At 40.1% G+C, this 13908-nt stretch overlaps 1 protein-coding gene across 2 annotated transcripts in view; it reads right to left on the bottom strand.

Moving 5' to 3' along the window:
- The window catches only part of LOC146364493 (poly(rC)-binding protein 4-like), a 34789-nt gene that overhangs the window by 7353 nt on the left and 13528 nt on the right, over positions 1–13908 (bottom strand). The window contains exons 2-9 of one of the 2 annotated variants that reach the window (XM_084916585.1): positions 13504–13688; positions 12638–12661; positions 11279–11311; positions 9642–9758; positions 6322–6453; positions 3958–4086; positions 2758–2832; positions 899–970 (exon numbers count right to left, since the gene is read on the bottom strand). In XM_084916585.1, the coding sequence (XP_084772711.1) occupies positions 899–970; positions 2758–2832; positions 3958–4086; positions 6322–6453; positions 9642–9758; positions 11279–11311; positions 12638–12661; positions 13504–13611 (690 nt within the window). In that variant the 5' untranslated portion in view covers positions 13612–13688. Of the gene's footprint in view, positions 1–898; positions 971–2757; positions 2833–3957; positions 4087–6321; positions 6454–9641; positions 9759–11278; positions 11312–12637; positions 12662–13503; positions 13694–13908 lie in introns of both variants that reach the window. The other variant, XM_084916584.1, reaches the window with a different exon arrangement.

The following is a 13908-nucleotide window of genomic DNA, read 5'->3' as shown; positions in this document are numbered from 1 at the left end:
ATTTCTTATAGAAATATTTTTTGTGAAATCCTAACAATACTAAATGTAAAAGTCATTGTACTTGCTGTCTCATTCTAACCCTAACAAACTGAAATAATAGCATATGATCATTAATATGAGTGTAAAGCTTTCTTCTTCCCATTTTCATCCATCTATCCATCTATCCATGGGGTGCTGTGCAGCCCTCCCTCAGTATAGTTACGGCTCGACCAGACAGCACTTAGCTTAACTCGATTCTGCCTGACGCCAGCGGTCTGGCTGCTATTACCAGTTCATCCTATAAGGTCATAAACTGGAGAGGCGAGCTCATCTTTACAATGCATCAATACATTGGAGGCTCTATTTATATAGGAAAGCATACACAAACCACAAATTCACTGCAATAATCCTACCAGCTAGAGCACAAGTCATTTCAATTGGGAACTCTTTATATTTCATGAGCCACAGTTAGATTTTGTTTAAGTCTAGGGCTTTTTTGTCAAAGGTTATTGTTTCCTTTCTGACATGACAGTATCTGCTACTGCTGTCATGGGAGGAATATTCCTAAAACCGCAATGTTTCTGGAGCAGAGAGAGGCAGGACTAAAAAAGAGATGGCAGAGCTGTGGTGGAGGTGGTGGTGGTGGTGCTGTGTGTGATGGTATCATGTTTCAGGAGGGGTTATAGCTCTTATGACAGGCCAGAACAATAGCTGCAGCTTACACTCAGCTGTTGTTTTTAATACCTCATGCCATATGATGGAGTGTGTAACTCTGGGCATACCACACAACCCCTCTGCTCACTCACCACGCAGACCATCGCAGCCCTGACACTAATTTGTGCGCTCCACATTGGAATCCAAGACCAGTGTTTGAATCCTGGAGAGATTTTTTTTTCTGTTTGTATTATTGCCCAGTTACCTGCTGGAGGTCCAGGCCACCCTGTGCGACTGAGTACAGAGGGTGGGGTGCAAATTCTGATGCCTCAAACACCTACAAAAACACAAGAGAAAAGGAGACGAGCAAAAAATAAAAATATGTCCTGGAGCTTATTACCCAAATATTTCATGTTTTGCAAGTTCTCCCATTGTTTTTGAATTGACAGTGATGACTCGTGGGTGTCTGTGCTTACCAGCTGAAACCTTTACTGGTAAATATGATGCAAAAATAATGAGTAGAAAAAAAAAATCACATTTCTTTTTTTGCCTTTGGCTTTAGCTATAGAATTAGGCCTGAGATGGGCTCTCAAGGCTCCATTTCTGACACCTTGCCACACCTAACAGGCTTATAGGCTATGACTCATCCACAGACCCTTTCCCATTCCATTTCATTTTCTCCTCTGACAAATTATACAAACATCCCTTATCACCGCACTGCCTTCATTAAAGATATCTCCGAGCGACCAGGATCACGCCCCGGGTTTAATTTGATAGCCTATTATGAAGAATATCAAAAACACAAAGCCATTCCATAAATTGACCATAGTCTGTGGCTGCACAAACTGTGTAGGAACTGCTGACAGCTATGCAGAATATCTGGCTGCTGTAGCCAGAGGAGACGGCAGGTCTCCAGTCTCACTTGCTAATCTTGTGACTCGCTCCATGGGAGGGTGGATATCTGTCCCTTCTCAAACAGCAGCATATATACATATATACTTCTCAATCCCACCCTCATGCACACACATAAAAGAACTGATCCCCCACTGAGGACCCTCTGCATGAGCCTTGTTTCAACACCCGGGTTAGCGCCCAAGGTTGTCTGAGATCCAAGACATCCAAGTGAAGAACAATGCAGTGAATGGAAACACCTCCTCCACACACTTTCCAATAACCATTATGCTTTAAACAATCATATATTTCCATGCAACGCAGACTCGAATGCTAATTCAGCTGTTCTTAGACTATAATGGCACAGAGAGAGTGGCAGCCTTTAAGATTAACAAACGAAGCCAGCATCTAGGTGCCAAAAAAATAGCGTTTCTCTTTGTGGTTGGGTTAATGAGGGTTACCGATATAGGAATTTCAAGACCGATAGCGATACCTGGTGATTTAAAAATCTGATATTTTTATCCAATACAAACAGATTTCCCTAACATTTGTTATCTGTACATATTTATTTACTCGCCTGGGCTGCTGGTTGTTTGCGGTGCTTCAACCTTGCAGAGTTGCCTCCGGTGGATAAACTATGTAACGTCAACACTCGTAATATGGTTGAAGGGTGTTTCCCCAATTATCTATTCTTTATTTAAAAAATGTTATTTATCAGCAGTCATAAAAGCAGATGTTCACCACTTTGGTTCAGACTCAGATGTTCATTTTCCACACATCCTAGTAACTTGAATTTTCCTCTTGCACCACTGTGATGACAATTTTCCCTCATAGCAAAATATCTTGACAACAATTCTTTCATTTACGAGGAATCATGGAAGACTGTGCCTGGTTTCTCACCATCAGGTCACATTTTATTCTGGTCCAGTACTTCTAGACCCTCAGTTCCTCCCCCTCAAATATCACGAGTGTTTTAGACTAAATAGGACATTTTAGTATGTTAAACTGAGAGGATAAAAGGATCTGTCGCACTGAATCTTGCTACCCTGCATTGTGACAACCTTGCTAGTCATGAAAATGTGTTTTCTGTTCCCATAGAAACAAATTGATTAACCTTTTGCTAATTCAACTCCTGGTGTAACACCCCAGTAAACCCACTATATCTGTAAAGGTGGATTCACCCCATCTTTTGAGAAGTTAACCAGTGCGTGAGGTAAAATCTTATTTTCTCACCTGGTTTCCTGCAATGAGGAGAGCAGCTGGTGAGGGGCTTGGTCGATAGGGGATGGTTGCACCCTTTGGGGGAGACTAAGGAGTCAAAAATAGGCCATGAGGTCAGAGAAAGCAAGATAAGCTTTTTACCATGAATAAATCTTTTAGACGTGGATAAGCTTTACACAGCTAGTCTGAAATAAAATCAGCGATGGCGCCGAAGCCTGAAAAATGAAGTGCAAATGATGTTAAACTCCCTGCAACATTAAAACACAATAACAGTTAATGATGAGCTAAACTGCTAATGACAGTGACATTATTCCCAGCCTTATTTTTCTTTTGATAACATTAGTCATTCATTGAATAAATGAAGTAGTCTAGTGAGCACTTTTTGTGGATAATAGCTTTGAGCTTTAGTGTGTGTCAGAGCTCAAGGCTTTGCTGAGGTTCGCCCTCTGGGTAAATCAACCATCCACTGACATTTGAAGATAAAATTCTTCAAACACTAAAAAGAAAAGGAGATTATGCACTGAACATGACACTGTATATCTTATCAAGTAACTGCAGTGTTGGCAATACTGTTTTGGGGTTGAAAATGTACAGCAGTCACAGCAAATTTTTTTTTGTATAACTTTGCATAATTTAAATCTTTGAGCCAAAAGCAAGGCGCCACTGGTACAGAATCCTAATGAAACTCGCAAGCCTTTGAAGAAAGCCCTGGAAAACTGGATCAAACTAGCAATTAGTCAGTCAGGTCCAGCTGCGATGCTAAAACAAAAAGGACTTGTGCACTCCCATGAACACACAGGGTGAAACTGTGCTTGGGGTTGTTTTCCTCTCATCTCCTCCTCGGTTTTCTCAAGAGAGCTGTTGTCTAAAGGTGGACAGATTTCGCTGCAGGCCTGTTAGTTTTCTGTTAGCTGACTAGTGCCCTCTGCGAGAACGCTGTCCTTTGACCTGAGAGAGGCACCTTTCGACTTTAACCAATGTCTTGCGAGGCGAATTACAGAAGGTTCAAACAATAGAGAAACTGAGCATTTTCTGTGCTGCATTTAAGGATTTACCCTGCTTAAAAAGGCATTCATTTCTGCTCCAGTGAAACAGACAATAACAGACAGCATGCTGATGAAATAAAAGCATGCATGTGAGCTGCAGGAGCAGCGCAAAATATCAGCAAGGTGTGGGTGCATGGAGGAAAGAGAGGAATGGTATACTTCCTACCTCCAGGATTACTGTGCAGATGAGCTTGACACACTGGATTACCGAGTCCTGATTCCCAGATATCGTCACACCTCGCTCAGTTGAGTTGGGTAGCAAATCCCCTGCTACCTGTATCTGAGCTCCGGTGCTCTGCAAATGATAGGGTTTTTAGAAAAAAAAACATAGCTTGATCCTAAAGATAAGGTGAGTTGCGATTACACTGCCACAGCTTCTTTTTGTCCCCTTCTGAGCTGGATTTGCTGACATTATATTTCTCCACCCCTACTGAAAACCAGCTGCACTGTGGCGTGCTAAACGTCAAATCGTGACAAAAAAAAACATCCACTTCTACAATTACAAGATGCCACACTCCTAATTGTAGCTGATGTATCACTAATACAGCATGCCTGACGGCAAAGAGTGCCGGTTGAGTTAAAACTTTTTAAGCTTTATCTACACTTGCTGATATCGACCTATTTCTGGAGGCGATCGTTGAAACACACAAATCACCATTGTCTTTGTAACTGATGGGTCCTGTGGCAACCAAACAAAACAACAGAAACAAGTTTAGGAGATGAACAAGACAGCGGAATCCATCTAACCGCAGAAAATCACCTGGATGCTATTACTGGGGAAGGTTAAGCTAAAATGAGCGACATTCTATTTGTAGATTGGTACAGAGCTACAGTTAAGGAGTCAGATGTCTCTGGCAATGGATCTGATACGTTTAATCCTAACGTTTCAACTGGGCCTGAATGCAGTCAGGAGTTTTTCCTGTTGTCACTGCTGAGTCACGGCCTATGTCGTGTTAAGTAAATATATCTGGGCTTGACTGTTTCATCAATTTTCTGCACTTATGGACAAACTTCACAACCCGAAAAGTAAATAGTTCAAATTAACAGTGTTCACTTGTGTTTTTAGGTGAAACGCACCAAGAGCTATCAGATGCATTGCTATTAAACTACAGAAAAAATGTCACTTTGGTGACTTCCTCCATTTTCACAGAACATTTTAAGGTGAACATTTCATATCTCTAATATTATGTTTTATGATCGAATACAAATAAAACTAACTGGGTCGGCTACATTCAAATGGCAAAACGGGGTTCATGTTTTCAGTAACTAATATCATTTTCTCTGAGTTGGTGTTCATGATATCAAATTGATCCTCACAGTGAAGTTAACACAGGTGTTAGTCGTAATAACTGAATATAAATTGCTGTTTATTTGACATATGAATGCATTTACCCTCCAAATCAAGATGCAACACATTTGCAATTCCTCTGATAACAGTTTAGAAATGCTACATATTTAATGCTTTTTTAGCTTTTATGTAAAAAACAAAACAAAACAGTTTTTTTTTTTTGAGGATTCAGATTTTTTTTAAGGTTTGTAATACCTGAACATACCTTTTATGAATACATGTATGAAAACTGTAACTGAAAATAATCGACTACAATAATTTGTCTGAAGTTGTAGACTTTTCATAAAAACTAGTGTCCAGCAAATAACAATTTCTTTACCACACTGAATTATTTATAACTTCAACATATACCATGCATATGATATCACTGCAGGCATAATATCATATGCATGGTATGCCTGAAATTTTACATCATGTGGCTTATACACAACACATTAATATGCATGAAAGAGAAACATTTTGATATGTTTTACTCAATTATATGTCAGATTGAGAAATACATTACTTTTCCAAGATGATATCCACACTGTGTTATTTAAAATTTATCTGCATACAAAAATAAAGAAAATAAGTTTATTGTGTGAACTGCAACAGCTGGTAAGTGTAACAACCATTCTAATTTATTATTTGTGAAAGCGCCACAAATTTTTACACCTAATTTAAGAAAATGATAAAATAGCAGAAACAATTATTAAAAAAATGTTTAATTATTTAAAGAAATTGCCAATAATTAAAAGCTTTTGGCTGTTTGCCTTTGCCTGACAGGTCCTCAGATTCTTATCAGCCTCAGTTGCTCTGTGTTTATTGCTAATTAGCAGAAAATAGATAAAATAGAAATTCTAAGCATAATGTTTTTTTCATTAAATATGCCAACCTGTTATCACTAGTTGCAGCTAATTACACACACAGGATAAATTTGATCGCCATGTATCTGTTCTTATTGAAGTAGCATACTTGAACTGTAAATGCAGCAATTCTAAATTAGAGTTTCTACTATATAAAATGCATGTGGGCAATTATGCAGCCTGCTAAAAACCAGAAAAAAAATCTAGAAGAAAATATCACTCCCTTCTAGGTACAGCTTCTTTTCTAGGAGATTCATTCTGTCAATATTTCAAATATGAACCTTTCTATGAAGTGTGGGCATGGAGCATGGACTGGATTTGTGTTCTGGGTGCTCACCTCCCTGATCTCCTTTATCTTGGCCCCTCCCTTCCCGATGAGGGAGCCACACTGGCTGGCAGGGATGACCAGCCGGAGGGTAACCGGTGGCTTGGAGCTGATGGTGCCGTTGGCCACCAGTGCAGTTAAGTCCTGGAGGGAGATTTAGAAAAATAGCAAAAATGGTTTTGAGAGTCAACAATAAAGCACAAGAAGGAAGAGAGGATCTAAGAGTATGGGTCAAGGTAGACAGAGACTGAACGCAGCTCATTCTACCAGTCAGTTTTGGATTCATAGCATCATTAGCATTACATCCCAGTCTAAAACTATGACACCAGTGCAGACAATATAATCATGGTTTGGGCTGGACCAGTTATAGTGCAGCCAAACGTAATTACTGCTGCATCAACAGGAATCCAACAACAGAAAAAGCCAGTGGGATCCACACAGGAAGTGTCAGGTGTGAGGCAGATAGAGTAAAGAGCAATCCATCATCTGCACCTTATTAACCTCCGTCTCTGCGTCTCTATGTTCCTGTATTGGGGTGGAGCAAAGTCCTGGAGTTAAATCGTTAGATTAGGCATGAAAAAGTTTTTTCTTTTGTAGATTTAATAAAAGGCTCCATGTTTAAGGGAAATGTAATGTGAGGATATGTTTTTCTTTTCTTTTTGTTCAGTTAGCATTCTTGAAACTCATGTTTTAAAATACATTTTTTATACACCTTATTTACCTCAGGACTTCACTGAACATAGTTCAGGTTATTATTTTAACATTTTGAGTTAATAACTTGAAATTTTGAGGCAATAACCCAAAATCTGGTCTTGCAAAAAATGTTTTTTCCTTCCATTCATCCCAATTTCCTTTCTTTGCTGTAGATGACAGCTCAGTTGTTTCCTTAAGGAAACAATATCACCTGAACAAAAAGCCTTAGCCAAAGTTAAACGTTCAAACTTTTAGAGTAAATGCGTTCATATGCCTTTCTTATCAACATACGCTGCTTTGAAACTGAGCAGAAACTGGATTTTGAGACTGAGTTGATGAGTGTTTTTATAGTGCAGGTAGCAAAACATCCATCTGATCTGCTGTGGGTGGAGATCGAGGTTTTAATTAATGAACAGTGTCTCTCTGTGAAGCTTTGAAATGTAAATATGCTTCCCATCAGAGTTCAACCAACAGCAAATCTGACAGAATGCAAAACATGCAGCTCGACTTGAATGGTTTGCACTCGGGCCAGTCTGTAAAATCAGCAGAGTTTGCCGTAAAAGGGGACAGCATGTGTGTGAAGCCTTATGGGATTTTACTCATGAAGGAAACCGTATAATATGTCTAATATCGCTCAACTTTAAAATTTGAAAAGCATATTCTGGTGTGCCTCTTGTGAATCTCTGCTCCGCGTCTATATTTATCAAGGCAGATCGGGCTCTCTGACGTCTCGTCTCATTAGAAGATGCACACACGGCTCATCTGTACAATCACAAGACTCTCAGCGTCATTCTCTTGATTTGATCTAAAAATACGAGCCACATCTTAACAAGTGTGAACGTTTTGATACTTTCCATAGAGAAGAGAGGCTCTTAAAGCAAAATTGGTGGAATTAAGATGGCTGGTTATACAAGCGCCGCTCACACAAAGGGTTCCTCAGCTTAAATCCCCAAAGCATATTGTGCTGCTGGTGGGGTAAGGGCTCTAATACAGAGAGATTATGTGGCTTTTATGCATGCTGTGCTTCAACACCTGAAAACAAATTACATGTATGAAAGTGTAGCGAATTTCCTGATCATTAGATCACTGCATTTGCATAAATGTGGCAGCAGCTGGGGAAAACATGAGCTATAAATCACGTGAGCATAAAACTCACACAACTGATCAACAGCCAAACTGGAAATGAGTGAGGTCGAGCCGCTCTGTAATCACAAACTGTTGAGACAGAAACAAAAGCGTATACTAATAGTCAGTGCCACAAATTTATACTATTTCCCTTTGGTTTTAATTAAAAGTGTCAGACATACAATAACTCAGCTATGGTGGAAGCAGTGCACAGTGGGTCAGCCAACATGTTGCCATGGAAACTCAGGCGTTTCAGGGTGAGTGTGAAAGATCTTTAATGAATACTGCACTGTGCTCCCAGCCAGAGTATGTTTACTGAAGGCTGCCGACCTGAGCAGAGAGCACCTGTTCCGTTGCTCGTATCTGCTGCGACGCTAAATCACAGCGAAGGCGGCTCTCATTCCACCATATTAATTAGCACTGTGATAGACAGCCACCTTGGGGATTAATAGCATGAAGAAACTGCCGTAATTCACCTATAGATGACGAGAAGTGTACGACACATTCTCATTAATGAGTACAAATTAGTAACATTTTCCTCTTTTAGTACCCAGACAGTTCATAGCACTCCAGAAAAGCATAAAGAAAATAACAGGAAAGAAATAAAAATGATAGATGTAATCCAACAGCTTGCTGCACGTCATTTATAACGACATTCTTGCAAAGGTCTGAATGGTTTCGCAACAGCAGTTACATCCACCTATTCAAGATTTTCATCTGCAGAGTAATCTAATATGAAAGCACATCAAGAGCTATGCAATATAGTCAGTTTTTTTCCCCTTCCATCACTGCAGTTTAGAGTATAATCGATAGCGATAAAAGCACATTAGTGGTAAAGCAGAGATGAAGCACAGGAAATGATTTCTTGTACTAATGTGACGAAATGGCTTCTTTCACTTTTTCCAGGTTCAGCAAACAAGATGTTATGGCTTCACTAAGAATTAGACAACTTCAAAAGGCAAACTGCACACATTTTCTGATTTCAGTTTGGTCTCCTACATGACAAACCTTCATATGCATGCAACTATTGTAAAATAAATACATGAACTCATTTCATCTGAGTGTCACAGCAATGAATAACAGGCCTCATTTTAGCTTACAAACCTCTTAATATATACATAGTGCTGTATTACCCCAACAGAGCACTTGGCTGTCAGAGAGCACGCTCATTGTCTGTAAAACTCCCTGCTGCTAAGACTGCTGGGAGACTTCCCATGATGCAATGAAGATTCTCCTCCTCTCCCTTCGTTTCACTCCCTGTGTCTATAGGCTGCAACTGCATATCATAACTTTGTCTTCTCTCTCCCGTAGTTTATGTTTTGTCCAGTTTTTTGTTTTTTCTCTTTGCGCTTCTTCAAATCGTTTCTTTGCCCTCACTCCAACCAGTTATGGCTCATGGTTTCTTCCTGTTTTGCCAACAGCTTGCTCACTTGTAATATATTATATACTAAAACTCCTTAAGAAAATGATTGCTATAACTCAGCAGTATATAAATAAAAGTGAAGTAAAAATACCTCCTCCAGTTTGTATGTGATCATGGTAAAAGCTCTGAAGACGCTGTCTGTGGAGCCCGTGATGGTGATGATCCTTTCAGGGCAGGATCCCTCTGAAATGTTGACTCGTGCGCTGCTCTGTTGAACCAGAAGTCAGCAGGTTATTTAAATTTCAGTAAAGGAATAGTTGGAAAATAAGTCCTTTTGCATTTGTTCTGTATAACAGTTGGAGGTGTGATGCTATATTTAAGGTTATATACTTAGCGTACTAACTTAGCATAGTGTAACTTGTGAAGAGGAACAGGCCTGTTCCAGCTTTTTGGACAGCCTCGAGACCCTTCAGTGATTGCCCCATTTTCACTTTTTGATGCTAATCTTCTCACAAATTTATTGGAAACAGGGAAGATAGAGCTGGCCTAGCGGATGCCTTTAGCACACTGTGTCCCATTTATGTAATCATAACATAAAGTGTAAAAAATGCTGAACTTTTTACCTTTGGTTGCTGTAGCCCCATAGTTAACATACAAACACAAATAACATATCCTTCCTCTTTTCTTACTCTTGACAACTAAAAATATGATACACATTTCCCCAAATTTCAGCTCGTTCTTCTTGGTCTGTTCTAAAGTGGCAGTACAGCTCATAATTTTGGAGAAAGTAGAGTGATAATGACATAACATTGATATGAGAAGGTGATGCTGTTTCTGCCCTCGTCTTCTTCCATTTTGTATGGTGGCATTTCTGGGTAAAGTCACATGAGCGGACACAGGACTGTGTTCTGACCTCTGGGACATTTTCTCCAGTCAGCCCACTGACTCATTCCCCCCACTGTGACTGTAAGGCCCAGTGAGGACTGCCAGGATGAGGCTCATATAATTGGGAAGTAACAAAAGGCCAGAACTGCCAAGCTAGATGGATGGATGAATGGATGACTACCACTAGTGAGAGGTTTGTCCCTTGTCCCATGACCTCACTATTCTTCTGTTTATCCGTATGCCTCATAAAGTACGACATAAAACCTTAGCAGCAAGAGAAAGAATCAAATGTGCTGTAAAGTGTCAGCCTAATTACTTTCTAATACAAAGAGTTATCCAAGCCGCATTAGTTTGGCTGCACCCTTGAGATTTATAAAGAGGGAATCGAGGAGCAGACATAGAAAAAAGGAAGTTGTTTTAAGCAGGAAAAAGAAATAGAAAAGAAAATTGAGAGAGAGAGCAGCTAGATGAGGTGCAGTGAAGAGAAGAGAGGGAGGACTTAAATTGAAAAGGTGCTGTTATTGCCCAAAAGGCAATTCGGACAATGCACCTGTTCTGTATGCTTTTCAGACTCAAACCTCCAAAACAAGAAGAGAGAACTGAGCTGTATTATTATTACATGCAACTGCCAGAAAGCCTGACCAGTATTAGACGGCCTCTTGAGATTAAATTATGTTTTCTCTGGAGATGAACATACTGAGGGCCTAAAATAACAGATCTAGTGGCTTCATGTCTTGATGTAAAAGATAGGGACAAAGTGGTGCACGGTAACAGCTAGTCACATCAGAGAAGCTGCATTCACTAGTCTCAAATGACACAAAAACATAATAATTAACACACCAGAATGCTAAACAATTCTATTGAATGGTGTCGGAATAGTGGTCGAAATCATGGACACTGTACCTCTTCCCGTATTCGTTTCACAGTCTCTCCTTTCTGAAAAAAGACAAAACGAAGGACAGCTTTAAACAGATGCAAATGTGCTACAGTTCACCAAACAGTTACAACACATTGTTAGGCAAAATCTGCCATTTCTAACCACGTTAGACGGAAATTGCTCAGAAAAGAAAAAGCATCGATAAGGCTTCAGTCTGCAGTGTATGCAGCGATGTTGTCATTTGCACTAACTTTGCAAAATCATATCAAATATACAGCATCTGAGCATATGAAGGAAATGTACACCTGCTGTAACGGCTGTGCTCGCAGCGCGTGTGAAGAACTCCTGCCAGCGACAATAACATTTTGTCAGACTTGTGTCACACTGCAGCACATCCTCCGCTGATTTTTTGATTGCTTCGTCTCCCCTCTGCTATTTTATTTTGGCTCAACTTCATCCAACCTGTCATACCTCTGTTCACACTTTCGTGCAGCAACTGACGACCACTTTCTTTCACCAGTACCAAAAGCAATGTCATCTCACACCTCGGCAAACACTGTTGTTTATGATCTCGGGAAACGTATTACTTGGAGTCTATTGTGACTGTGCTGCTGGTGTTCTATTGATGGGAAAAGGATGAGAGGTTTTCCCAAAGAGATAGGAAGGGAAAAAAAAGGCTGGAGGGTGGAGCAGTTATTATTTAGACAACTTATTAGCTCGAGTACTTCAGACAAAGTGCCTCCCACTCTGTCGAGCTGCACAGTATACCCCATATTCAAACGCTTTCACCCGCTTCCTTTTTTACATTTTCTGTTGTCCACATCCATTGCAAAATCATTCTTTCCAGCACTTCACAGTTTTCTATATTCCTCTATTTTTCTTCTTTCATCCATTGTGATGCCTTTTGTAGGTGCAGAAGGCTTGATAGTAGGGGCTACTGAAGCAACACAGTCTCAATAGGCATTTCCTAGCAGACACTAAAAGTGCCCACAAGGGGCCAACTGTAATGCAGTATGTCTTTGGAGCTCAGTTTCAACAGGAGGCTTGCAGTCGGTGCTCTAATGTTTTTGTTTGATGGATTACTATGGTGCTTTGTGAAAGGTGGGGGAAGTCTTAAGAGGGTTGGTTGAAGACAATTACATTTAGGATGGGAATATTCAGAACAGCAAGTCTTTGTTACAGAGCTTTGTGTTCTGGTGATTCAAAACAAAATCAAGGCAGAGGGAAATTATTCTGCAGATGCTTTGAATGATGGAAAATGGCTACTGAGTTATATAAGAGCAAAACATCACCCATATATTTTAAATCACTGTTTTTTTTTTATGATTATTACCTTTATATATGCATGTATGTTTATGAGTAGAATTAAAAATAGGAATTCTCACCTTTCCTATGATGCTGCCAACCTCCTGAATGCAAAGAGATGAAGATGATAGAGCATAAATAGAAACCAGGGAAAAGGCAAAAACTGATCACCCTCATAGTAACTGTTTATTTTTAGCATGTATGATTATGAAAAAAAAAACATTTTCACAGGACTCTATGTGCACCTGTGAAAAACTAAGTACACCCCATCGTTCAGTACCTTGTAGAATCACCTTTAGCAGCAATAACTTAAAGTAATCGTTTTCTGTGTGACTTTATTTGTTTAGGAGTTTTGGCATTATTTTCATTGAAACACCTTGATTTTTTTTACAGCCATTTCGTTGTGACCCCTTTTCGGCCAAGCTTTGACGGCCTCTGTTTCACTCTTTGAAACCATCTTGACTGTCAGTGACTCCGAGATGGCCAGTTCCTGTGACTGCAGGACCCGTTCATCATGTTTGTGCTCATAGGCTTTGTTTGGTTCTTAACACATGTGGCTTGGAGTTTCTCTAAGCATCGCACGGTCTGACTTTAGGGTGAATTTGCTGGGATGCCCACTCCTGTAAAGACTGTGGTATTGTGTTAACACGCAGCTGAATCCTGGAGGCCAGCAAGCTGTCAGAACTTGTGCTTTTACAGAGGTGCTCACTCTTTGTCATAATCAATTAATCAAATGCATTTGATTATCAGTGCCTGGCTGCTGTTTGCCCTCTTAATTCCGGTGGAAACAGTGAGGGTGTGCTTAGTTTTTCGCAGGCCTGCCTATCACATAATCCCGTGAAAGCTTTTTATTTTTCACATGACTGTGATGTGTGAGGCTGTGACAAATCTTGTGCTTGAAAATGCCTTGAGTGCTGAAGCATGCGTGCATTCATTCATAAACAACCTTTCCATGCATGAGCAGTCGTAGTGTGAGGGTCACTCCCAAGCCCCCGTCGCCAAAGTCCTGCTCACAGTTCATGGTGATGTGGGAGTGGCACTCAGGGAGACGCATGAACAAGGCTCATTCGCTGGTCACACAGTCAAGCGAAGGCCAGCACTCGTTCTGTGGTTGTCCGAGATCGTTCAGTGCTGCTCTGGGAGAGAACAGAATTCAGAAAATATGATTCTTAATTATTTTTGTGTCTGTAACATTTCCTCCCTACCACACATATGCTCATGCATACACTATTGTTTCTAGCTCATGGATTTCTGAACAAACATTACTGTATAAATACTTGAAGAGAAAAATTAATTCAGCAACAACATTCCCTGAGCGCTATGTGGCACTATTATAACTAATGGTGTTCTC

This window comes from Perissodus microlepis, chromosome 20 (genome assembly GCF_051167445.1).
Source record: "Perissodus microlepis isolate ML-2025 ecotype Zambia chromosome 20, ASM5116744v1, whole genome shotgun sequence".
In the NCBI taxonomy this organism is placed as follows: domain Eukaryota; kingdom Metazoa; phylum Chordata; class Actinopteri; order Cichliformes; family Cichlidae; genus Perissodus; species Perissodus microlepis.
The sequence above is the reverse complement of the archived record's forward strand: the minus strand, read 5'-3'. Positions and strand labels throughout refer to the sequence as shown.